We start from the raw sequence: 24828 nt of genomic DNA on the forward strand, positions 1-24828 counted from the left end.
CTTGCCTGCAAAGCCCTAAGAAGAGGGTTTGATTCCCCAAGTACCCACGTAAAGTCAGATGTAGAAAGTGGCACATGTGTCTGGACTCGTTTGCAGTAGCTGGTGGTCCTAGCATTCTCTATTTCTCTCAGCTTGTAATAAATATATATATATTTTTTAAATGAGATGGGGCTGGAGGGATAACTTAGCGGTTAAGCTGCTTACCTGCGAAGCTTAAGGACCCAAGTTTGATTCCCCAGTACCTAGATAAGTCAGATGCACAAGGTGATGCTTGCGTCTGGAACTCATTTATAGTGGCTGGAGGACCTGGCGCGCCCATTCTCTCTCTATCTGCCTCTCTCCCCCAAATAAATGAATATGTAAAATATTAATGAGATGGAAGGCCTTTTCTTCGCGAAGTGGGATGTTCCCAAAAGGACATCTGCTTAGTAGTCCCAAAAGCACACCCAATGCACTAGAATAATAGCAGACAAGATGGGAAAAAAACGAGTTGAGGTGCCAGCTAAGGGTCACTTCCGACGTGGCAAGGCCGTACCTGGTACTGGGAGAGGGGCGGTTCTTCCCGGCCGCCGCCGAGTCCCCGAAGACGAACCACCAAGAAGGAGCTGTCTTGGGCGTCCCACAGGAAGAGCTCGCCTCCGAGGCCGAACACCAGGTTTCTCGTCAGTAACTGCGGTGGCTGAGGCGGTAGCGTGGACGAGGATGAAGGCGATGCCTTCTCAACTTCGCTTGGACTCTGGCTTTTCAGGCCCTCCCGGAGCCGCAAGAAGACGACGTGGTTAGGAAGCCAGGTCTGCCACAGCTCACCATCAGCCACAGGACCCTCGGCAGCCGCCATCTTGGCTCAACTGCTTCCCTCTCCAGTTGCTCAGCCCGCCCGCTGAAGGCAACCAATCCGCGGACGTCTGTACCAATTATCTGTAGCCAATCATCGAGCAGACCTCCTCGGAAGCACTCTGGGGGAGGACCAGGCCTAAGAGCTCAGATCTGTCTTCGTGATGGATTTGCTCCTAGGACACTTCTCCGAATTCTCTAGGACTTAAAGTGGAAGCAACAACCAGAAACTACAACTCCCAGGGTCCTGTGCGCGCCCCCAGGGGCGGGGCTTAGGCGAAGTCTGGCTAAGGGATGGCTGAGCCTTCAGGATCTCCTCACCGCTTGCTGTACAAACTTGTGGGCTCTCCGCCATGGAAAGAGTCTTTCAGGCAGGTGAGTGCGGGTCTTGGGCCACAGACAGTCCACTAATCCGTCCCAATAACTCCCTCTGTGTCTTCGCCTTCTCAGTGCTTCAAAAGCAGATGTTAGCAGCGACTACTTGGCTATTAAAGTGGACTCGAATGCAAGCCTCCTGGCGTCTGGCCATCGCCACGCCGCTTCCGGGTCTTTTGGTCCTTTGAGTGTGGGTTAACCCAGGTGGGCCAATCCTAGGAAGTTTTGTTTTTGTGTTCGAGTTTATTTCAAATTTGAAATATGACCGCATTCCCTGCATCTTAAGATAAGACTACCCGCCCACCGAGTGAACCATTTTGTATACATATGCCATGTGAGATGAAAAATTATTTCTATACTGGGGCTAGCGAAGATGGCTCAGTGGTTAAAGGCGTTTGCTTGCAAAGCCTGCAGGCCCCAGGTTCAATTTCCAAGTCATTCACATAAGCCAGCCGTGGTGCAATGCAAGTTGTTGGCGTTCCTTTTCAGGGGGAAGAGGCCTGGGCGCACCAATACATATACACCCATTAACGTGTACCACTAAATAAATTGATAGAAATTTTAAAAGGAAGTTAGTTCTGCAAAGGCACATGCTTTTAATTCCAGCACTCCGGAGTTTGAGGTAGGAGGATCGCTGTGGGTTCGATGCCAGTCTGGAGCTACAAACTGAGTTCCAGATCAGCCTGGGCTAGAGTGACACCTTACCTTGAAAAAAAAAAATAAGTTATTTCTGTTTTAAATTTTATTTTATCTTGCGGGGGAGGGAGGAAGGGAGGGAGACAGAAAGGGGCAGAGAGAGAGAATAGGCACACCAAGGCCTTCAGCCACTATAAATGAGCTCCAGTGCATCTGGCTTACATGGGGAATTGAATCTGGGTCCTTTGGCTTCATAGGCAAACACCTTAACTACTAAGCCATCTCTCCAGCCCAAAGAAGTTATTTCTATCTTAGAAAGGAGTCATAAGGCTGGGATTACAGTTACTTCACCTCAGTTCTGGCCTCTTTTAAAGTCAGAATAATACTAGTAAGAAATGTTTTTGGCTGGGGACATAGCTCAGTGGTTAAAGGCACTTGCTTGCAAAGCCTGCCAGCAAGGTCTCAGTTCCTCAGAACCCAAGGTTAAAGCCAGATGCACAGAGTGGCACGTGTACATGGAGTTTATTTGCAGTAGCAAAAGCCGTGCCCATCCTCTCCCTCAAATCATTAATAAAAGCATTTAAAACAAAAGAAATACTGTCTTGTTTCTTCAGTTGCTAAAGTGATGGGCATATACTAGGAAAATAACTTAATGCCTTTGTAGCAGGGTTTCTCAACTGTGGATTTTGGCATTTAAAAAAATTGAACATTGTGTGCATGTGCCATGAACGAGGTCAGAGGACCACCAGAGGACAAGGTATTACACTGTCTATGAAAAAATCTTGCTGCTGCAGATGAGCTGCATTGGTGCTTGGGATTTTCCTGGCTGTGCCTCCCATCGTGAAGGTGCATTGGTATCACAGATGCATGCTCCAGTTTTTTTTGTTTGTTTGCTTTTGTTTTTCAAGGCAGGGTCTCACTTTAGCTCAGGCTGCCCTAGAATTTACTATGTAATCTCAAGGTGACCTAGTACTCTTGGAGATCCTCCTACCTCTGCCTCCCAAGTGCCGGGATTAAAGGCGTGTGCTACCATGCCTGGCTTATGCTCCACTTTGCATCCAGCTTTATATCCATCTTTAAGTGGGTGCTGTGAAATCAAACCCCAGGCTGGCAGGCTTTGCACACAAGTACCTTCACTGCTGAGCATCACACTAGCCCCCATTTTGATGAAAATTCTTTGTTATGGAGCTGTGTTCTATATATTGTACTGCAAATATATATTGTTCTATGTATTGTATATCATTGTTGACCTCTACATACTAGATGCCAACAGTTCTACAGTCAGAGTTGTGACAATCAAAAATGCCCCCAGAAATTGTCATATGTCTCCTAAGGGACAAAAATTACCCTGGGTTGAGAAAGAAATACTTTTGTTCAGGAAGGCCATCATTACAGCCATATGTACAGGAGAAAGAATTTGCAAAATTTTATATATATATATAATCTCAAATTGGTCTCTATATGCTGAGATAGTATGCACTCAAGGATTAAGGAAGTTTGCATCAAAAGATGAAATCTGGGCTAGAGAGATGGGTAGGTGGTTAAGGTGCTTGCCTGCAAAGCCTAAGGACCCATGTGCTATTCTCCAGATCCCATGTAAGCCAGAAGCAAAAAGGTAAGGCACATGCAAGGTTGCACATGCCCACTAAGTGGTGCAAGCATCTGGAGTTCAGTTTCAGTGGTTTAGGCCCTGTTGTGCCAGTTCTTTCTAAAATAAAAAAAAAAAGATGAAATCTGAAATATGGTGATATGAATATACATGAAGAAAGCATTGTAAGGCCGGAGAGATGGCTTCGTTGTTAAGGCAATTGTCTCCAAAGCCTAAAGACCCAAGTTCGATTTCCCTGTACTCACACAAGTCAGATGTACAAGGTCATACATGCATCTGGACTTCATTTGCAGTGGATAGAGGCCTTGGTACACCAATTCTCGCCCTTTGTTTTTTTCTCTCTCTCATAAATAATAAAAAAAAAAATAATTATAAAAGGCAACAAAGCCGAGCATGGTGGTGCATGCCTTTAATGCTAGCACTTAGGAGGCAGAGGTAGGAGGATCACTGTGAGTTAAAGGCCACCCTGAGAATGCATAGTGAATTCCAGGTCAGCCTGGGCTAGAGTGAGACCCTACCTTGATAAAACAAACAAACCAAAAAACAACAAAAAAAAAAAAGCATTGTAATTGTACCTATTTGCAGATAAGGACTTAAATGGAATATGAAGTTTTTTTTTTTTATTATTTTACTTTATTGACAACTTCTACAGTCATAGACAGTAAACCATGGTAATCCCCCCCACATTCCCTTTCACACCTCATCATATCCCTTCCCCCTCTCAATCAGTCTCATTTTTATTTATTTATATTTATTAACAACTTCCATGATTGTAAACAATATCCCATGATAATGCCTTCCCTCCACCCCCCCCTGTTTCCCCTTTGAAACTCCATTCTCCATCATATCCACTCCCCCTCTCACTCATCTCTTTTATTTTGATGTCATGATCTTTTCCTTCTATTATGATGGTCTTGTGTGGGTAGTATCAGGCACTGTGAGGTCATGGATATCCAGACCATTTTGTATCTGCAGACAGCATGTTGTAAGAAGTCCTACCCTTTCTTTGGCTCTTACATTCTTTCCACCACCTCTTCCACAATGGACCCTGAGCCTTGGAAGGTGTGATAGAGATGTTGCAGTGCTAAGCACTCCTGTCACCTCTTTCTAACAGCATGGTGCTTTCTGAGTCATCTTAAAGACACTGCCATCTGAAAAGAGAAAGTTCTCTACAAAAAGTGAGAGTAGCATTAACATACAGGTAAGAACATTAAGAGAAGTGCTTACTGGGCAGTTTGGTGAGCATAGCATACCCATTTACCAGACAGCAGCAGACGTTACACCCTTAGGGCTCATGAATACCCGTTTCAGGTTTTCAGTATCAGAGATGTATTCCCTGTCATGGAGCGGGACCCAGTCCAATTAGAGGGCATGACAGACGTGCTACGATTGCACCCATTGGCTCATTTGGCCTGGCTGGCAAAATTTAAGGCTTGTAGTGCCCACTGTTGAATATCTTCACTGGTGATTTCTTTCTCTCCCATTGAACTGCATACAGAATGGCTTCTTCCAGCTTTTTGTCAGCTTGTCTACATGGAGGAGGTTACCAGCTCAGTTCAAGCAGGATTTCTCAGTGGACTTGCAGGCCAAGTATGTGGAGTCTTCAGCAATAGGGTCTTACCATCTATTCCTGGTAGGAAACCAAGAGCCTTGCCAATGGCCTATAATGTTTTGGGGTCATCAGGGACCTCCCTGGCCAATAATTCGTTGGAAGGTATCCCATCCCTGGCACTATAAATTTTATAGTAACAATCTGTGGCTCCTTAGTGTTCCATTGTCCAAAAAAGTAGGTTTCCATATGATTTATTTATATCCTCTCAGATTTTGATTAGCCCTCCCTCCACCTTTCCTTTACTCAATCTCTTCCCTTGACCTCACTTGGGCCTTTTCACACCTATTAATCTATTCTTCTACTTACATATATACAATACTATTAAGTATGCCCTTCTTTTCTTTTCCCTTTATATCTCTGTTGCCATCAGGTTCACATTACTGGTAGAAATCAACCACCCAAGAGTAGTTTATGGGAAACAGAGGTTTATTTTGGGTTACAGGCTTGAGGGGAAGCTCCAGGATGGCAGGGGAAAATGATGGCATGAGCAGAGGGTGGACATCACCCCCTGGCCAACATGAGGTGGACAATAGCAACAAAAGAGTGTGCCAAACACTGGCATGGGGAAACTTGCTATAATACCCATAAGCCTGCTCCCAACAATACACTGCCTCCAGGAGGCATTAATTCCCAAATCTCCATCAGCTGGGAACCTAGCATTCAGAACACCTAAGTTTATGGAGGGACACCTGAACTAAACCACCACAATCTCCTTTTTAGCTTACTGGTCTTTGCTATTGAGTTTTCTTCCTACTCACACAGAAGTCCAGTCTTCTGTAGCTAGAATCCACATAAGAGAGAGAGAACATGTGACGCTTGGCTTTCTGGGCCTGGGTTACCTCACTTAGTATAATCCTTTCCAGATCCATCCCTTTTCCTGCAGATTTCATGATTTCTGTTTTCTTTACTGCTGAGTAGTACTCCATTGTATAAATGTGCCATATCTTCATTATCCACTCATCAGTTGAGGGACATTTAGGTTGGTTCCATATCCCAGCTAATTGAGTGGCAATAAACATGATTGAGAAAGAATTTCTAAGATAATGAAATGAATCCTTAGGATATATGCCTAGGAGTGGTATAGCTGGGTCATATGGTAGATCTATTTTTAGCTGTCTTAGGAACCTCCACACTGATTTCCACAATAGTTGGACCAGATTGCATTCTCACTAAACATGTAGAAGGATTTCTCTTTTTCCATATCATGCCAGCATTTGTGGTCATTTGTTTTCCTGATGGTAGCCAATCTGACAGGAGTGAGATGGAATCTCAACGTAGTTTTAATCTGCATTTCCCTGATGACTAGGGATGTAGAACATTTTTTTAGATCCTTAGATGCCATCTGTATTTCTTCTCTTTTGGGAAATTGCTATTTAGTTCCATAGCCCTTTTGTTTGTTTGTTTGTTTGTTTTTAGAGGTAGGATCTCACTGTGGTCCAGGCTGACCTGGAATTCACTATATAGTCTTAGGGTAGCCTCGAACTCATGGTGATCCTCTAACCTCTGCCTCCCGAGTGCTGGGATTAAAGGTGTGTGCCACCATGCCGAGCTACAGCCCACTTTTTAAATTGCTTGTTTGATTTCTTCTTACTTAATTTTTTGAGTTCTTTGTATATTCTAAATATTAATCCTCTTTCAGATGTATAGCTGGCAAAGATTTTTTCCCATTCTGTAGGTTGCCTCTTTGCTTTATTCAAAGTGTCCTTTGCCATACAAAGTCTTTGTAATTTCCTGAGTTCTTAGCGGTTAATCTGTGTTATATTTTCTTGCCTGAGCAATTGGGGTTATATTCAGAAAGTCTTTGCCAAGACCAATATGTTGAAGGGTTTCCCCTACTTTTTCCTCTAGCAGTTTCAGGTCTGATGTTAAGGTCTTTAGTCCATTTGGACTTAATTCTTGTGCATAGAGAGAAGAATCTATTTTCATCCTTCTACAGATACATATCCAGTTTTGCCAGCACCATTTGCTGAAGAGGCTTTTCTTTACTGAGTATTTTTGGCATTTTTATTGAATATCATGTGGCTATAGCTACCTGGACTTACATCTGGGTCCTCTATTCTGTTCCGTTGATCTACATGTCTGTTTTTGTGTCAGTACCATGTTGTTTTTTCTAACTATGGCTCTGTACTATAGGTTTAAATCAGGTATGGTGATACCTCCAGCCTTATTTATGTTGCTCATAATTATTTTAGATATTTCAGGGTTTTTATGCTTCCAGTGAATTTTTGGATTGTTTTTTCTATTTCCGTGAAGAATGCCAGGGATTGTTTTTTTTTAATCGGTGCTGAGGACCAAACCCAGGGCCTTGCGCTTTCTAGGGAAGTGCTCATCCACCGAACTAAATCCCCAACACCTGCCATTGGAATTTTGATGGGGATTGCATTAAATGTGTAGACTGCTTTTGGTAAGATTGACATTTTCACAATTTTGATTCTTCTGATCCAGGAATAAGGGATGCATTTGCATTTCCTAGTGTCTTCTGCAATTTCTTGCTTGAGTGTTTTCATTGAGAAGTTTACATTGTAGAGATCCTTTGCTTCTTGGTTAGGTTTATTACAAGGTATTTTATTTATTTATTTATTTTTGATGCAGTTGTGAATGGGAGTGATCATCTGATTTCATCCTCTGTGTGTTTGTTGTTAACATATAGGAATGCTACTGATTTCTGTGTATTTATTTGTATCCTGCTGCATGGCTGTAGGTGTTTATCAGCTCTAACAGTTTGCTGGTAGAGTCTTTAGGGTCCTTTATGTCTAGAATCATGTCATCTGCAAATAATAACTTGATCTCTTCCTTTCCAATTTGTATCCCTTTATGTGTGTCTCTTCTCTTATTGCTAAGGCTGAGACTTCCAGTACTAAATTAAATGAATGTGGGGACAGTGGACACCCTTGTCTTGTTCCTGATTTTAGTGGAAAAGCTTCCAGTTTTTCCTCATTTAGTAATATGTTGGCTGTAGGCTTGTCATAAATAGCCTTTATTATATTGAGATATGTTCCTTTTATTCCCACTCTCTATAGGACTTTAATCATGAAGGGATGTTGGATTTTTTCAAATGCTTTTTCTGTGTCTAATGAGATGATCATGTGATTTTTGTCCTTCAGTCATTTATATAATGTATTACATTTGTTGATTTGCATATGTTGAACCATCCCTGCATCTCTGGGATAAAGCCTACTTGGTCAGGGTGAATGATCTTTCTGATATATTCTTGTATTCTGTTTGCCAATATTTTGTTGAGAATTTTTGCATCTATGTTCATGACGGAGATTGTTCTGTAATTTTCTTTTTTTGTTCTATCTTTGCCTGGTTTTGGTATCAGGGTGATACTGGCTTCATAGAAGGAGTTTAGTAGGATTCCCTATTTTTCTATTTTATGGAAAATTTTAAGAAGCAGTGGTGTTAGTTCTTCCCTGAAGGTCTGGTAAAATTCACCAGTGAATCCATCTGGGCCTGGACTCTTTTTAGTTGGTTGTTTATTTTTTTTTTTTAGATTTTTTGTTGTTGTTGTTCATTTTTATTTATTTATTTGGGAGTGACAAACAGAGAGAGAAAGAGGCAGAGAGATAGAGAATTGGCATGCCAGGGCCTCTAGCCACTGCAAATGAACTCCAGACGCCTGCACCCTCTTATGCATCTGGCTCTTGTGGGTCCTGGGGAATCAAGCCTCGAACTTGCTTCACAGGCAAGTGATTAACTGATAAGCCTTCTATCCAGCCCAAGTTGGTTGTATTTTGATAACTGCTTGGATCTTCATACTTGTTATAGGTCTATTTAAGTGATTAATCTCTTCCCTATTTAATTTATGTAGGTCATATAAATCAAAGAAATCATCTACTTCTTTCAGATTTTTATACTTTGTGGAGTATTTGTTTTAATATTATGTCCCTATGATGTTTTGAATTTCTCTTGTATCTGTTGTGATGCTGCCTTTTTCATCTCTAATTTTTTTACTTTGTGTCTCTTCTCTCTAATTGGACTGGAGGCCCACTCCGTGGGAGGGAATACATCGCTGATACTGAAAACTTAAAACAGGGGTAGTCATGAGCCCTAGGGGTGTAACATCTGCTACTGTCTGGCTAAATATATATACTATGCTTATCAAACTGCCCAGTAGGCACTTCTCTTAATATTCATACCCTTATATTAATGCTACTCTTACTTTGGGTAGAGAATCTTCTCTTTTCAGATGGCAGTGACCTTGGGACGACTCAGAAGGTATCATAGTGCTGGGAAGAAGTGACTGGAGTACTGAGTAACATCTCGATCACATCTTCCAAGGCTCAGGGTCTAATGCAGAAGAGGTGATGGAAAGAATATAAGAGCTAGGGGCTGGAGAGATGGCTTAGCGGTTAAGCACTTGCCTGTGAAGCCTAAGGACCCCGGTTCAAGGCTCAGTTCCCCAGGTTCCACGTTAGCCAGATGCACAAGGGGGCGCTCGCATCTGGAGTTTGTTTGCAGAGGCTGGAAGCCCTGGCGCACCCATTCTCTCTCTCTCCATCTGTCTTTCTCTCTGTGTCTGTCGCTCTCAAATAAATAAATAAATTAATTAAAAAAAAAAAAGAATATAAGAGCTAAAGGAATGGTAAGACTACTTACAACGTGCTCCCTCCAGACATAAAATGGTCTGGATATCCATGACCTCACAGTTCCTGACACTGCCTACACAAGGCCATCATGAGAGGAGGAAAAGATCATGACATCAAAATAAAAGAGAGACTGATTGAGATGGGGAGGAGATATGATGGAGAATGGAATTTCAAAGGGGAATTGGGGTGAGGGAGGGTATTATCATGGGTTATTTTTATAATCATGGAAAATGTTAATAAAAAATTTGAGAATGTTCCATGTGCTGCTGAAAAGAATATGTTTTCTGCAGCATTTACATGAAATGTCCTGTGTATGTCTGTTAGGTCCATTCCTTCTGTGACCTCATTTAATCCAGATGTCACTGTGTTTATTTTTTTGCTGGTATGAGCTGTCAGTTGATGGGAGTGAGGTGGTGAAGTCACCCACTACCACTGTGTTTGGTGTTATATGTGACCTTAGTTCTAATAGTGTTTGCTTGATGAAGTTAGGAGCCCCATGTTAGGTGCATATATATTTAGTATTGTAATGTTCTCCTGTTGGAGTGTGCCTTTAATCAATATAAAGTGTCCTTTTTTAAATTTTAATTTTATTTGTTTGTTTTCTCAATTTTTATTAATATTTTCCATGATTATAAAAGACATCCCATGGTAATACCTCCCTCCCCACCCCCACTTTCCCCTTTGAAATTCCATTCTCCATCGTATCCCCTACCCATCTCAATCAGTCTCTTTTTTGTTTTGATGTCATGATCTTTTCCTCCTCTTATGATGGTCTTGTGTAGGTAGTGTCAGGCACTAAAGTGTCCTTTTTTATCTTTCCTAACTAATGTTGGACTGATGTCTACCTTGTCAGATATTAGGATAGCAACCCCTGCTTGTTATCTAGGCCCATTTGCTTGAAACTATATTTTCCAACCTTTACCCTAAGATAATGTTCACCCTTTATAGAAAGGTAAGTTTCTTAGAGGCAAAAAAATTGAAGGATCCTGCACTGTGGGTTCAAGTAGGCTGGCTGGGTCGCTGGATATCTGCTCTGGTCACTAGTGCTGGATGCTGTGATCTCCCTTCCCCAGGTCCCTGTTGCTTGCGCTGGCAGTGGAGGAGGGGAGGCTCTAGATGGTGCTCAAGTTCTCCTGCTGGTCCATGTGATCCTCTACCTCGTGATCTGCTCTTCTGTTGTTTGTTGTGGTCCTCCTTTCACATTTCTTTTTTTTTTTCTTTTCACAATTTTTATTAACATTTTCCATGATTATAAAAAATATCCCATGGTAATACCCTCCCTCCCCCTACCCACTTTCACATTTCTTGAAGTTGTGAGGCGCTGAGGAGCTGTGGTGTGAGTGGAAAATCCCATCACCCGGCTCTTCCTGTGGCTCAAGCCAAGCCTTGCAGCTGTGGCCCCATGGACCTGGTGCTGCCTCTGCTAGTGCTGCTTCTGCCTGCCTGAATGGGCTCTAGATGTGCTGGATCTCTCCCACTTCTCTGCTGCCATTGGTAATTTCTCATACACTTCACGTTTTCGTAGAAGAGTATATTTTGCATTTCTTTTTCTCCCCTAGGTTGCTTTGGCGTGGTTCCTATGCTGCCATGTTAACCAGAAGTCCTCATTTTTTTTTTTTTTTTGATGTTACCATCTTTCCTCCCATTATGATCGTCTTGTATAGGTAATGTCAGGTACTGTGTGTTCATGGATATCCAGGCCATTTTGTGTCTGGAAGAGTGCATTGTAAGGAGTTCTACCCTTCTTTGGCTCTTACATTCTTTCTGCCACCTCTTCCATAATATACCTTGAGCCTTGAAAGGTGTGATTGTTTCAGTGCTGAGCACTCCTCTGTCCTCTCAGCACTATGGTGCTCTTTAGTGTTTTCCAACTAAGTTTTTTCTTTTATATTTGTGGAATTAACAGCCTTCCTCCCCATCTTTTATATTACCTCCCCTCCCCAAAGGGATGTTTGGAGAGAATGAGAAACAGCCGGGACAGGCTTCTGAACAAGTACCGCCAGACTGGAAACAGCATGCCAGGGAGAGCTTCACACAGGCTGCTAGTACAAGAAGTGATGGAGGAAGAGTGGAATTATTTGCAGTCAGTGGAGAACTGTCCAGAGGCTTTGGCTCAGGTCAGTCTACAATATATGTTTTCAGAGAGGGGACCACAGTATAATGACTCCTGGTGTCCTCTTTGTTTCTGTTTATCCAAGTTCTTTAAACCTACCCACTTTGCAGTCCCAGCAGAATTCTACAGCCTTTGGCCTAGGCTCTTGTGCCATTCATGTTAGAACTTTTTTTTTTTTTTCAAGGTAGGGTTTCACTCTAGATTGGGCTGACTTGGAATTCATTATGTATTCTCAGGGTGGCCTTGAACTCACGGCACTCCTCCTACCTCTGCCTCCCAAGTGCCGGGATTAAGGGCATGCGCCACCATGCCCGGCTTATGTTAAAACTTTTTATATTGATGGTTCTGCTAAATCAGGCCTGCTGTATCCTTTAACATTAGTCACTTAGGAAACAAAAGTAAGAAATTTCAATTTTTGCTTCCTCCCTTGGAAATATTGACTCAGTAGGCATGTGTCAGCAACCTTTCTTCTAAAAATGTCTCCAGGAACATTCTATTTCCAATCTCAGTCAGAGTTTAGAGCTGAGTGTAGAAAGGAGACCATTTCAGTGTCAGGGAAGTATCTGGATTGGAGAGCAGGAATTTGGAGAGCTAAGTCTGGTTTTGTAGCTGGCTCACGGCCTCACTCTGCTGCTTTGAGCTTTAGCTGCCACATGTACAGAATAGAGAAGATTGTAAGGACAGTGCAGCAAAACATGACACAACGTTGAAACCGTCAATGTACTATATAAAAATGACTCTTTCTGTGTCACACATATGTCCTGCAGTATGCTAAAAATTTGGCTGTACGAATGACAACCAGTGCTCACACTAGCCCCCTCAGAGACTGAAACTGAGCTTTATAAAGAGTAGGTATTTCCCTGTGGTCACCTTAGAAGTACACTTACTTAAGTGCTACCCTGTATTCTGTCCCCTAAATTTGGTGCCGTTATTCTGTTGCTAGGTAGTTTGGTCATTTGCTGATAGCTTAGTGTGACCACATTACCCCATTGTCAACTGATTCTGCAGGAAGACTGTACTGATTTTGTCAGGTAAATATGGAATCTTCAAGCCATCCCTGGACTTGTTACAGCTAGTACTTGGGACTTTAAGTGTCTCCTGTCTTCTGCCTGCTGGGGAATTGAACCCAGAGCCTTACATGATCGTCAGCTCTATGCTTTCTTTAATAGTTGGGGTTGCCACTGGACCTAGATGTGCTGGAGGAAATCCAACAGGATCTGGCTGATGAAGGTAACTCCAAGGGGTAGTCCTTCCTACCTATATTTAGCTCCTCTAAACTCTAAGGCTGGCCTTTCCTTGAATCAGGACCCAATTCTGGGGTTGAACCCAGGGCCTTTGTAAGGAGGCAAACACTAAGCTATATCCTGAGCACTAGGATGAGTTCTTAATTCCTTTTTTTCTACCTTCAGTTTCAGTCAAGTGTCCCTAAGTCTGTTTATTTTATTTATTTGTAAGTACAGAGACAGAGAGTGTGAGAGAGAGTGAGAATGGGCATCCCAGGGCTTTCATCCACTACAAACAAACTCCAGACACGTGTGCTGTTCTGTGCATATGGCTTACATGGGTACTGGGGAATTGAACCAGGGCTGTTAGGCTTTGCAGGCAAGCGCCTTAACTGCTTAGCCATCTTTCCAGCCCAAGAAATCTGTTTTGACTTCAGTCTTCACAGCCATAAGAGATTCTAGAGTTCTCTGTTTTGTACCAATAACCTGTTCCATAATAGTTTCTTCCTTTTTGACTACTAGAAAAGATAGAATAGAAAAAAGCATTCTCATACAGCTCACATAATTATTAAATGGTGGAGTTGGGCAGCAAATTTAACTTTGTGAATCCTGTTCCCATGTTTATTGATCCTGCCTCTCTTAAGTTAAGCTGAGCTCTGTAGCATATGCTATATTAGCAGCTATTTGGGATGCTCATTCAGGAGGGAATGCATGCAGAATGATGCTTGGGCCCAGTAGTTTCAAGCCAGCCAGGGAAACATAGAGACCTGTCTCTTTGAATTAGTTTTATAGTCTACTTGTTGCAGTATATGGTCAGGTGTCTTGTTCTACTCAAGTTCCATTTCTCGCATCCATTCATTATTGATTGTTCAGATTCCTTTTTCTGAGCATCCAGTCCTTGAGGTGTCTGCAGCAGTGTATAGAGTACATGATTTAGCATCTTATAAAGTGGGCATTTTATTCCACATAGCCTTGTCTTGGCTAAGCTTCATGTTCATTTGTAAAACAAAAATAATAGACCTGCTGTAAGTACAGGGCAACTCCAGGTCTTTTGCCTTTTAGAAACGTCCATTATCAACGAGTACGAGAAGAGCATACAGTTTGATGAAAAATGTCTCAGCATCTTGCTGGCTGAGTGGGAAGCAAATGCCCTCATCTGCCCTGTATGTACAAAGTAAGAATTTTTAAAAACCTTTTTAGTATTATTGGTTCTCATGCCCTACTACAAGGTGAGTGGGATTCCCCTTCAGCCTATGACATTGCATGAAAGGGTTTGGAGAGTCAGGTCTCGTAGCCACCATGATCTGGGATCAACGTTCTATTTCTAGGTACAACCTGAGAATAACAAGTGGTGTGGTCCTATGTCAGTGTGGCCTGTACATCCCATTGCATGTAAGTGTTCCACATATAAGAATTTTGTGCCATCTTTTCTGACATATATCTGTGTGCTTTCTGAAGACCCTCCAGTGGTGGGTTGAAGCTGATGGTATTAGTTACTTGTCTCTCTCAAAATATTTGTTAGTTACTTGTCACTCTCAAAACATGAGACAACAGTTTTTAGTTTGGCTTGTGGTTTCAGAGGGCACACCATGGAGGCAGGAGCATACAGGTAGGACTTCCCAACATCTTGGGAAGCAAGACCCTACCTCGAAAAACAAAAAACAAACAAAAAAACTATACAAAGATACACCAGCATTCAGAATGTAAGCTTCATTGATCATTAAGTACAGGACATCTCTTTTCTCACATGGATATTGTTTGTTTGTTAGTTTATAAACTAGCTGGTTAAGGTAGCAAATTATAAAAACAAAACACTTTATGGTATGTTTTGGATAACTCTGAAAAGCTCAGTTTCCAGTTTTGTTTCTGTAAGATTGGTCAGGCTTGACGGGCTTGATGGCACATGCCTGTAATCTTGGCTGAAGCAGGATTGCAAGTTTGAACTCAGCTTCAGCTACATAAACAGACCAGTTTGCACTACATAGTGAAGTCATGTATAAGAAGCTATGTAACTTTAGGATTTTTCTCCCTGTTTTCCTTAATTCAGAAGCCTTATTTTTGTCTTGTTTTCATTTGAGGTAGAGTCTTGCTGTAGTCCAGGCTGACCCACTCTGCAGTCTCAGGGTGGCCTTGAGCTCCAACCTCAGGATCCCAAGGGCTGAGATTAAAGGCATGGCCCACCACACCTGGCTAATTGCCTTTTTTTTGTTGTGTTTCGTAAACTTTCTACTTATCATAAAAATGAAACTTTAAGCACTCGGGAGGCAGAGGTAGGAGGATTGCTGTGAGTTCGAGGCCACCCTGAGACTCCATAGTAATTCCAGGTCAGCCTGAGCTAGAGTGAGACCCTACCTCGAAAAACCAAAAAAAAAAAAAAAAAAGAAAGAAAGAAACTTTATTTTCATTCCCCTATATGCTATTATTTTTGCATAATATGTAATTAAATCAGTTACAGTAGCAAGTTTAATTAATATAAATAGATAGGTGTAGACAGTGCTGCTGCTTTTAAAAAAGATATAGTAGCTGGTGGAAGCAAACTCAGAAGGAAGAAAGCCTACTGGCTCCGAATGTACTTTCTACTATGGATAGCAAGTTGGTATTTGTCACAGCAACAGAGAACATGGATTAATGTGGATAAATGGAAAAAGGAAATTAAGAGACTTTAGCTGTAACAGGTTTTTTTTGTTTGTTTGTTTTTTGAGGTAGGGTCTCACTCTAGTCCGGGGTGACCTGGAATTCACTATGGAGTCTCAGGGTGGCCCTGAACTCACGGCAGTCCTCCTACCTCTGCCTCCACAGTGCTGGGATTAAAGGTGTGTGCCACCACACCCAGCTTTTTTTTTTTTTTTTTTTTTTTGAGATAGGGTCTCACTCTAGTTCCAGGCTGGCCTTGAACTCATGGCTATGCTCATACCTCTACCTCCCAAGTGCTGTGCTCTATTGCCTGGTTCTTTTTACTTTTTTGAGACAGTGCTTCATGTTACCCAGACTGATCTCAAACTTGCTAGTAGTTTAGGATGACCTTAAACTTCTGATCCTCCTGCCTCTACTTCTAGGATTGCAGGTGTGAGCCACTATGCCATTATGTGATGCTGGGGACTAAGCCCCCACTTTGTGCATGCTCAGCAGTCTACAAACTGAGTTGTTTCCAGCCCTAACAGTATTTGTAAAGCTCCAAGTAAGCCTATTACACTGATTAACAGGAGGATTCAAGATTTTCAACATGTTGATTATGAAGTAATTAAGATTAGTTTGTGGGGCTGGAGAGATGGCTTAGCGGTTCAGTGCTTGCCTGTGAAGCCTAAGGACCCCGGTTTGAGGCTGTATTCCCCAGGACCCACGTTAGCCAGATGCACAAGGGGCGCATGCGTCTAGAGTTCATTTGCTGGAAGCCCTGGCGTGCCCATTCTCTCTGCCTGCCTCTTTCTCTCTGTCACTCTCAAATAAATAAAAAAAAAAACTTAAAAAAAAATATTAGTTTGTGATTGAACTTTTTTTTTAGTATAGAGAGTTGACAGAGCCGAAGCTTCGTGCCTATTTAGAGGAGAATGTCAATGAGCACAGTGTACACTGCTCCCACACCCCTGAATTTTCAGTCACTGATGGAGTAGAAGACAAGCCCAGTCTTCTCATGAGCTGTCCGGTAAGCCTCCTGTGGTACCTAGGCAATATGAAGCATGTATCAGCAGTTGGTTTTGTTCCCACCTTTGTAGGAATAATGTCTTAAAAGCAGGCAGAGGCTTAATGTATTTTCTGAGCAATTTACTTCATAGAAAAGTGTAAGTTGGCTAGGTATGTAGTGGTACATGTCTGTAATCCTAGTACTATAGCGGCTGAAGAAAGGGTTCAAGGCGAGAATTGGCTACATTGACCTTATTCTCAAAATCAAATGAGCCATATGCAGTGGCACATGCCTTTAGTCCCAGCACTCGGGAGGCAGAGAGCCACAGGATTCCTTAGCCTTGTAGTGGAGCTATCAAGGAATCAGTTTCATGCTCATACTTGCCAGCGTATTACAGATCAAGGGAAGATACATGGAGTGGGTCTCAATTAATTTCCCCTTTGCTAGTTAAAATCTTAAGTTGAAAAAGTCTTACTTGTGTGTCAGAAAAGGTCCAACCTGTCAAGTGTTGGTCTTCCTGGTCCCTAATTTTCTTTAAAATATTTTATTATTTATTTGCATTGAGCATTGAGAGGAAAGAGAAGGGGTGCCACGGGGACTCTTGCTCCTGGAAACCACTCCAGAAGCACCTCTTTATGCATCTGGCTTTACGTAGGTTCTAGGAAATTGAACCCAGGCCATCAAGGCTTTGTGAACAAATTCTTCTAACCATTGAGCCATCTCTCCAGCCCTGGTCACTTGCATTGCTGTGGATGGCTTTAGAGGTGGTTGTTTGCAACACAGAGATTCCTTGATAAATGTTATCTAAATTCAAGTGACACCATCTGACGTTTAGAATTCTGCTTGTAGTGTAAATGTCATTATCAAAACTTTTAGCCATATGTTGACCTAACATTTTGTAACTACATTCATGCTCTTATTCTTTTTAATCTAGGCTTGTGATACTTGGGTCACGATCCTCTAAAAAGTCAGACTGGACTCACATCACTCTACTAAGATGGCAACAACTCATTACTTTTGGGTAGAGGCCTTGTATATACAAGCTCCCCCTCTTTTTGTTTTTCAAAGTAGGGTCTTACTGTAGCCCAGGCTAACCTGGAATTTACTATAGTCTCAGGGTGGCCTCAAACTCTTGGCAATCCTCCCTCTGCCTCCTGATGGCCAGCTCAAGTCTTTTATTTATAATTTATTTTGTATTAAAACTTGTCAAACATTTCTGCTGTTGGTGTTTTGATGCAGGGTAATGGGAAATTAAAAAAAAGTCAAACTATCTTGGAGGAGATGAAGCTAATTTTATTATCCATCATGTTATATAAAAATCTAGAAATAACAGATTTGTACAGGAAAAAGTTCTAAATGAATAGTAATGACAGCATAGGAGTAATAATTTAAACCAGTTGTATATATTTTTTTCCATGATAATAGGATGACAACCATTTCAAAGCACATACTGGTATCAGGGTAGGTTTTGTTCACTGGCTCAAGCTTGCCATAAAAGTAAGGTCTTCAGTGCCTCTGACAGTCCTACTGGCTCTTGACAAAACTTTTGAGGTCCTCCAGAAAGGTGATGTATTCCTGGTGCTCCAGGGCTGTGCTGAGCTCTACCAACTCATCTGCAAATGTGTTGTCTATCCCTCGGTCCGCAAGGAAATCCATTAGGTGGTCATACAGAGCCTAGGAAGAACATTTACTGTTTCAAAAGACAACCAGCTATATATGATGCTTACTAATCAAAATGCTTTTTCCTCTCCTTGAACTTGTCCTTCCTGTAAAGCCCCAGCTACACCACCCCTCTCCATCCTATCCAGCACTCACCCAGTCCAGAGAATCAGTATTGAGTGTGTAATTAGTATCCTTCCATTCTGAGTCACCAGCGGCCTGAAAGCTAACTTCCTTGATAGAGAAAATGTCACTCTCGGCCTCTTCTTCTTGTCCAATCTAAGATCCAGAAGGTAGGGTACGTGAAGCTTTCTAGAGTAAGTCTCCTCTGCCATGGTCTAGAAAGTCTTAAAGCATCTACTAACATAGACCATAAAAGTCCCAGGAGGTACCCCACCCTACAAACCTCATCCTCCGGATAGTGACAGTCCAGTACAAGGGCCTTTCCCCCATCGTTCTTTATAACTTCAACCACAAAATTAGGAGTTGACGTCAGTTCCGGCTGGGGAAACAAGAACAAGTTAGCAAATGCCAGTGTTGAAAGGACCAATGGCCTTGAGTAGTTCAGAATGTCTGATGGCCACCATTAGAATATTATTTATATAGTCTTATGCAGTGTTCCAAATAAGAAGCTTAGCATCTTTACACTGTGACTTGTGTTATCCTATCTTTCTGGGCCTGGGTTACCTCACTTAGTATCATCCTATCTTTAAAAAGAACACACTGAAAGCTGGGTGTGGTGATGTATGCCTTTAATCCTAGTGCTTGGGAGGCAGAAGTAGGAGGATCGCTGTGAGTTCGAGGACACCCTGAGACTCCATAGTGAATTCCAGGTTAGCCTGGGCTAGAGTGAGACCCTAACTTGAAAAACAAACAAACAAAAAAACACACACACTAAGTTTAGAATGAAGAATTCTTAAGTCTAGCCACGGTTAACTGAGATCTATACCTGTCCCTTAACCTTTCTGGGCCGGGTACTTACTGCTTCCTTATGCTGCAGTGGTAGCCTAAAGCTTTAAGACCTCCTCCCCATTGTAGCCATCCTAAGGATAGACTGAGGCCAAGGTCAAACAGATGTCAGTCCAGGGTAACCAAGACAGAAGCACCCAAAGACTGCTCTCCACACCAGGTCATAGGACAGTACTGATGCCTGCTTAGCCAGAGGGCCTGGGAACCCTATGGCCCTCATGTTGGTTGGTTTTCCAGGCCAGCCACACCACTTCCTAAAATGCTTAAAGGTGCCATCTTGATCCAGCCAAGAAGGGCCAATAATTGCAAATGAAAAGTCATCTAGCCACCCATGTCTCCGGTGTTCCCATCTTGGTAAAATGGCTGCTGTTTGCTGTCTACTTGTGACAGATTAGGAATGTTTCTCAGGCTACAATCATTTCAAATGATAGTAAGATACAATATTAAACATCCCCTACCACAGAACAGGATGAAATGTTGCAGTCCCTTTTCATTAAGACAAGCTCAGCAAGAGAACTTAAGCATGTAGGTGGCAAAGTACTCTGGGGCTAAAGATCCAAACTACTGATTGATTGTGCAGCTCATCAAGTTCCCAGGTGGCTGGTCTTTGCTGCCTCCTAGCATTAGAAGAATTTTAAAAAGAACTAAAGAGGAGTTCTACTCCCCTCCCTTCTGCCTTTTCCCTCTTAATCTTCACAAATGGCTGCCTAACCTGTCATGAGCTTACCTCCTGCTCTTCAGTCTTCTGCCCTTGTGAAGGCCCCTCCTCGCCATCAAATGTTGGTGGGATGCTGTTGTTAATGTTGAAAGTGACTGTGATCCTAAAAAGACAAGAGAAAACCGAAGAGTTATGGCATATTTTAACTAAAGGTACACTGAAACACTATCTATCTAGCTGGCTGTGTACTTCCATTATCAGTAGAGCTTCAAGCTTGAAGTGAGCCTACTGTGTATCAACTGTTGAAGTTAAATATGCTCTGGGAATATGGCCACAGGCCCAGCACTGCAAGGTTCTAGGGAACTCCTGGGGGTGGGAGGAGGTGAGCAGCTGAGAAGAATCCGCCCAAGCAAAAGGCCTGACAAGGAACATGCTGAGGAAGATTCATTTTTTGTGTGTATTTGTGCGTGTTTTGAGGTAGGGTCTCACTCTAGCTCAGGCTGACCTGGAATTCACTATATAATCTCAGGGTGGCCTTAACTCAAGGTGGTCCTCCTACCTCTGGATTAAAGGTATGCGCCACCATGCCCAATTTACACCTTCCCTTCTAATCCTGTCTTTCTCAGGCTGGAAGGTTCACTCTATATAATCACAAAACAGGACAGAAACACAACTAGCAACATTTTCTTTCTTTCTTTCTTTCTTTTCTTTTGGTTTTCTGAGGTAGGGTCTCATTGTAGCCCAGTCTGACCTGGAATTCACTATGGAGTCTCAGGGTGGCCTTGAACTCGCGGTGATCCTCCTACCTCTGCCTCCCGTACTGGGATTAAAGGCATGTGCCACCATGACCATGACTGGCTTTCTTTTCTTTTTTTGTTTGGGGCGGGGGAATCATGGAACTCAAAACCAGGGCCTTATGCATGTATGCTAAGCAGATGATCTACTGTAAACTGTATCACCAGCTCTTTCATGAAGTTGTAAAATGCCTCACCTAACAAATTAAACTCCTAAACTTGGAGATAAAATTCCAAAAAAAAAAAGATTTGGACGGAGAAAGCCGGTTGTAGTGTCGCAGACCTTTAATCCCAGCACTTGGGACAAGAGTAAAACCCTACCTTGAAAAAAAAAAAAAAAAAAACCCAAAAGATTTGGAAATAGAAATGCTGGGCTGGGGACAGGAGAGATGGCTCAGGAGTTAAGATACTTGTTTGCAAAGCCTAAGGACCCGGTACCAACATAACCCAGATGAACATGGTAGCACATGCTTCTGGAGCTCATGTGCAGTTACTAGAGGACCTGATGCACCCATTATCTCTCTCAAATAAATAAAAATAGCTAAACCAGCTACCATGCCAAGAAGCCACTCAGACACAGGCTGAACTATCAAAAACAAAACAAAACAAAACAAAACAAAAAAACCAGAACAGGTCTAATCTGCAGCTATGCTGACCAAACAAAGCCCTGGGCACAGAACTGCAGGGATCACTTATCAGAACATTATTTACAATGGCTTAAACTGACTAAAACAACAACAAAAAGCCCCTAGAGCCCGGGCATGGTGGCACCTGCTTTTAATCCCAGCACTAGGAAGGCAGAGGTAGGAGAATTACATTGAGTTCAAAGCCAGCCTGGGATTATAGAATGAATTTCAGGTCAGGGAAACCATACCTCAAAAAAACCCTAACCCAATGGTGTAGGTGAAGTAACAGAATATACAAGAGACATATGTATGACGAAAAACTCACTAAATAATGCACATGAATCATAAACCTCAACAGAACAGCTAAACAAATACACAAACTCACCAGGTATGGTGACTCAGGCCCTTAATCCCAGCATGTGAGAGGCCAGCTTGGGCTAGAGTGAGGCCCTGCCTCAAAAAAACAAATCAGAGCTAGAGAGATGGCTTAGCAGTTAAGCGCTTGCCTGTGAAGCCTAAGAGCCCAGGTTCAAGGCTTGAATCCTCAGGATCCATGTAAGCCAGATGCACAGGGGGGGTGCATGTTTCTGGAGTTTGTTTGCAGTGGCTAGAGGCCCTGGTGCACCAATTCTCTCCCTCCCTCTTCTCTATCTGCCTCTTTCTCTCTGTCGTTCTCAAAAAAAAAAAAAAAATCAAGAGCATTTGGGAGGCCACCCTGAGAGTACAGAATGAAATCCAGGTCAGCCTGAACTAGGGTGAGACATTACCTCAAAAAAAAACAGGGCTGGAGAGATGGCTTAGCGGTTAAGCTCTTGCCTGTGAAACCTAAGGACCCCAGTTCGAGGCTTGGTTTCCCAGGTCCCACGTTAGCCAGATGCACAAGGGGGCGCACGCGTCTGGAGTTCGTTTGCAGAGGCTGGAAACCCTGGCGCGCCCATTCTCTCTCTCCCTCTATGTGTCTGTCGCTCTCAAAAAAAAAAACAAACCAATCCAGTAGGCTCAAATCTTTGCAACTTTTGGTTAGGCAATTGTTTCTTAAAAATAACACCCTCTGTAGCTGGAGAGATGGCTTAGCACAAGGTGGCCCATGCATCTGGAGTTCAACTGCAGTGGCTGGATGCCCGGGAGCGCCCATTCTCTTTCTTTGTCTGTTGCTCTCAAATAATTAAAAATGAACAACAACAACAAAAAAAAAACACATCCCAAAGCATTAACTGTTTATTGTATTCAAGATCCACTCTCATGATAAGGCAAGCACTTTTAAACTTTTAATCCCAGCACTTGGGAGGCCAAGGTAGGAGGATCCAACAAAACATGCCTGGAGAATGTTTCCTTTTTTAGTTGAGAGAGATAATGGGTCTGTAGCCATTGCAAACATGCCAGATGCATGCCCCACCTTGCGCATCTGGCTTACATGGGTATCAGTCTTTAGGCTGCACAGGCACCTTAACCACTAAGCCATCTCTCCAGCCTTGCCTTTTTATTTTTTTGAGGTAGGGTCTCACTCTAGCCCAGACTGGCCTAGGACTCAGTGATCCTTCTACCTCTGCCTCTTGAATGCTGGGATTAAAGGTGTACATCATCAGGCCCAGGTTTCAAAAACTGTTTACCTTTGAGGTAGTGTCTCACTTCACTATGCAGCCTGAGAAAGCCTTGAATTTTCTATTCTTCCATATCTGCTTCCTACTGCTGAGATTTCATGCCCATGGTACCCTGCACATGCTGGCAAAGTAGCTTTTCTCTGGTATTTTGTTATGGTAAGAGACAAACAAAAAACATGTCAAAAGACACTATGAAGATGCTGGGCGAGATTGCCCATGCCTTTAATCCCAGCACTCATGAGATAGATGTAGGAGGATGGATGTGAGTTCAAGGCCAGCCTGGGGCTACAGAGTGAGTTCCAGGTCAGCTTGGGCTAGAGCAAGTCCCTGCCTAGGATCGGGGAGGGAGGTAAAGAAAAGTTCGAGGCAGGCAGTGGGTAACAGGATTTGGTTCATGTCTCTCCAGCTTTCTGATGGCCTTATAAATACAATGTAACTTCATTCTGTTACTTATATTTCAGTCTCACCTGTATTACTCCAAAGGGGCCTGTTTTATCAGAACTAAACCAGAAATCAAATTGATTTCGTCAGCACTTTGAAATTTATTAAATTCTTGTATCTGAATTTAGTCAGGGATAGCATTCCTCATCAAAAGCCAAATGACTATCTTTACCATTCTAAGACTCCTCTACATATTTAAGCCACTACTTGTCTCCTTAGCAACCAAGGCACAGTAAATTTGTACTCAGTAAATGTCGCTACCTAGAACTTAGGGTTCTCTCTTTGCAAAGAAACAAAGTATTTGAGGATGACCCAGGAAAGATCCTGCAGGGTCATGGGTCTCCTGGAGCCCTCCCTTCAGTTCCCTAGACAAGTACTTACTTTTCACCAGCAACTTTCCGCACTAATTTAGCTTCTGTCCCATTCACTTCCAGCTCCCAACCTCCAGACATCTTTGGAAGAGCTTTATGCTTCTGAATTTTCTTTTCTTCCTTAATTTCATCAGTCAGAAATTCAACAAAAGCTTTGTCTCCTAAAAAGAAAATCCAAGTACCTCAGAAAGAGAGGCGCCAGTCGGTCTAACATGGAATTGGACTAATTTCTGCTACTGTGGTTGCTCTGGAGCCTTAGTCCGACTCATGCCTTAAAGCTCCAGTTTCCTCTGTAAAAAAGCCATGATCTATTTAGTAGTTAGAGGCTAAGCTCGATTCTGGAAAAGTTAACTCTCGTAGTGAATTTATCACCTTTCCTTATAAAGCAAAAGAATACTCTACTCTTTTCCACTTGCCAACAGAGCCATGATTTCAAATTACGACTCTGGGCCTTCTCAGAGCTACATTCTTTTCTTTCTTTCTTTTTCTAAAGTATTTTCAAGCAGAGAGAAAGAGGGAGAGCGAGAGTGGGCACTGCAAACGAACTCCGGGCACATGTGTCACGTTGTGCAGCTCCCTCACGTGGGTCCTGGGGTATCGAACGTAGATCTTTTGGCTTTGCCGGCAAGCACCTTTAACCGCTAAGCCATCACTCCAGCCCAGAGCTACGTTCCATAGAGTAAGGAACCCTGCCTCTTAAGAAAACCTACGGCGGACAGAGAAGGAACGTGATCACGCGGGGAGGGGGGGTCATCAATCAATGGCAAAGCGATCCGGTCCTGACTGTCCCCCTTGCGATCAGGGCTCCCCGTCGGCCCCGCACCCGGGCGGCGCGAGCGCGCGCGAACCTCACCGTCGGTGTGCAGCGCGCCGCAGCCGCAGGCACAAGGCGCGGGAGGCTGCAGGAGGCCGGACCGCCGCGCCGACCCCGCGCGCACGCACAGCAGCCCGAAGGGTCGCAGGCACGGCCGGAGCCTGGGCTGCAGCAGCTGCCGCAGCGGCTGCGCGGACACGGGTGCCGCGGCCCTGAGGCCGGTGACAGCGGCGCCCAGGGCTCGGGGCACGCAGCGCAGCAGAGGCAGCATCCCGGACGCGG

The 24828-nt window shown here is 43.1% G+C and overlaps 3 protein-coding genes across 4 annotated transcripts in view; 1 reads left to right on the forward strand and 2 right to left on the reverse strand.

Moving 5' to 3' along the window:
* Nucleotides 1–997, reverse strand: part of Nup88 (nucleoporin 88) — a 53763-nt gene extending 52766 nt beyond the window's left edge. Inside the window, exon 1 of one of the 2 annotated variants that reach the window (XM_045158875.1) lies at nt 536–997. In XM_045158875.1, the coding sequence (XP_045014810.1) occupies nt 536–838 (303 nt within the window). In that variant the 5' untranslated portion in view covers nt 839–997. The remainder of the gene's footprint in view (nt 1–535) is intronic. The other variant, XM_045158874.1, reaches the window with a different exon arrangement.
* Nucleotides 888–17795, forward strand: Rpain (RPA interacting protein). The gene is made up of 7 exons (XM_004666866.2): nt 888–1209; nt 11602–11772; nt 12938–12998; nt 14054–14165; nt 14320–14383; nt 16494–16634; nt 17548–17795. The coding sequence occupies exons 1-7, from the start codon at nt 1129–1131 to the stop codon at nt 17575–17577; spliced, it is 660 nt and encodes a 219-aa protein (XP_004666923.2). The 5' UTR covers nt 888–1128; the 3' UTR covers nt 17578–17795.
* Nucleotides 17796–17885: 90 nt separating this feature from the next.
* Nucleotides 17886–24828, reverse strand: LOC101600081 (complement C1q binding protein). The gene is made up of 6 exons (XM_004666894.2): nt 24586–24828; nt 23743–23893; nt 19969–20062; nt 18679–18774; nt 18429–18551; nt 17886–18287 (listed from the first exon to the last, which is right to left on the reverse strand). The coding sequence occupies exons 1-6, from the start codon at nt 24815–24817 to the stop codon at nt 18138–18140; spliced, it is 846 nt and encodes a 281-aa protein (XP_004666951.1). The 5' UTR covers nt 24818–24828; the 3' UTR covers nt 17886–18137.

Source organism: Jaculus jaculus, chromosome 9 (assembly GCF_020740685.1).
Source record: "Jaculus jaculus isolate mJacJac1 chromosome 9, mJacJac1.mat.Y.cur, whole genome shotgun sequence".
Taxonomy (NCBI): Eukaryota; Metazoa; Chordata; class Mammalia; order Rodentia; family Dipodidae; genus Jaculus; species Jaculus jaculus.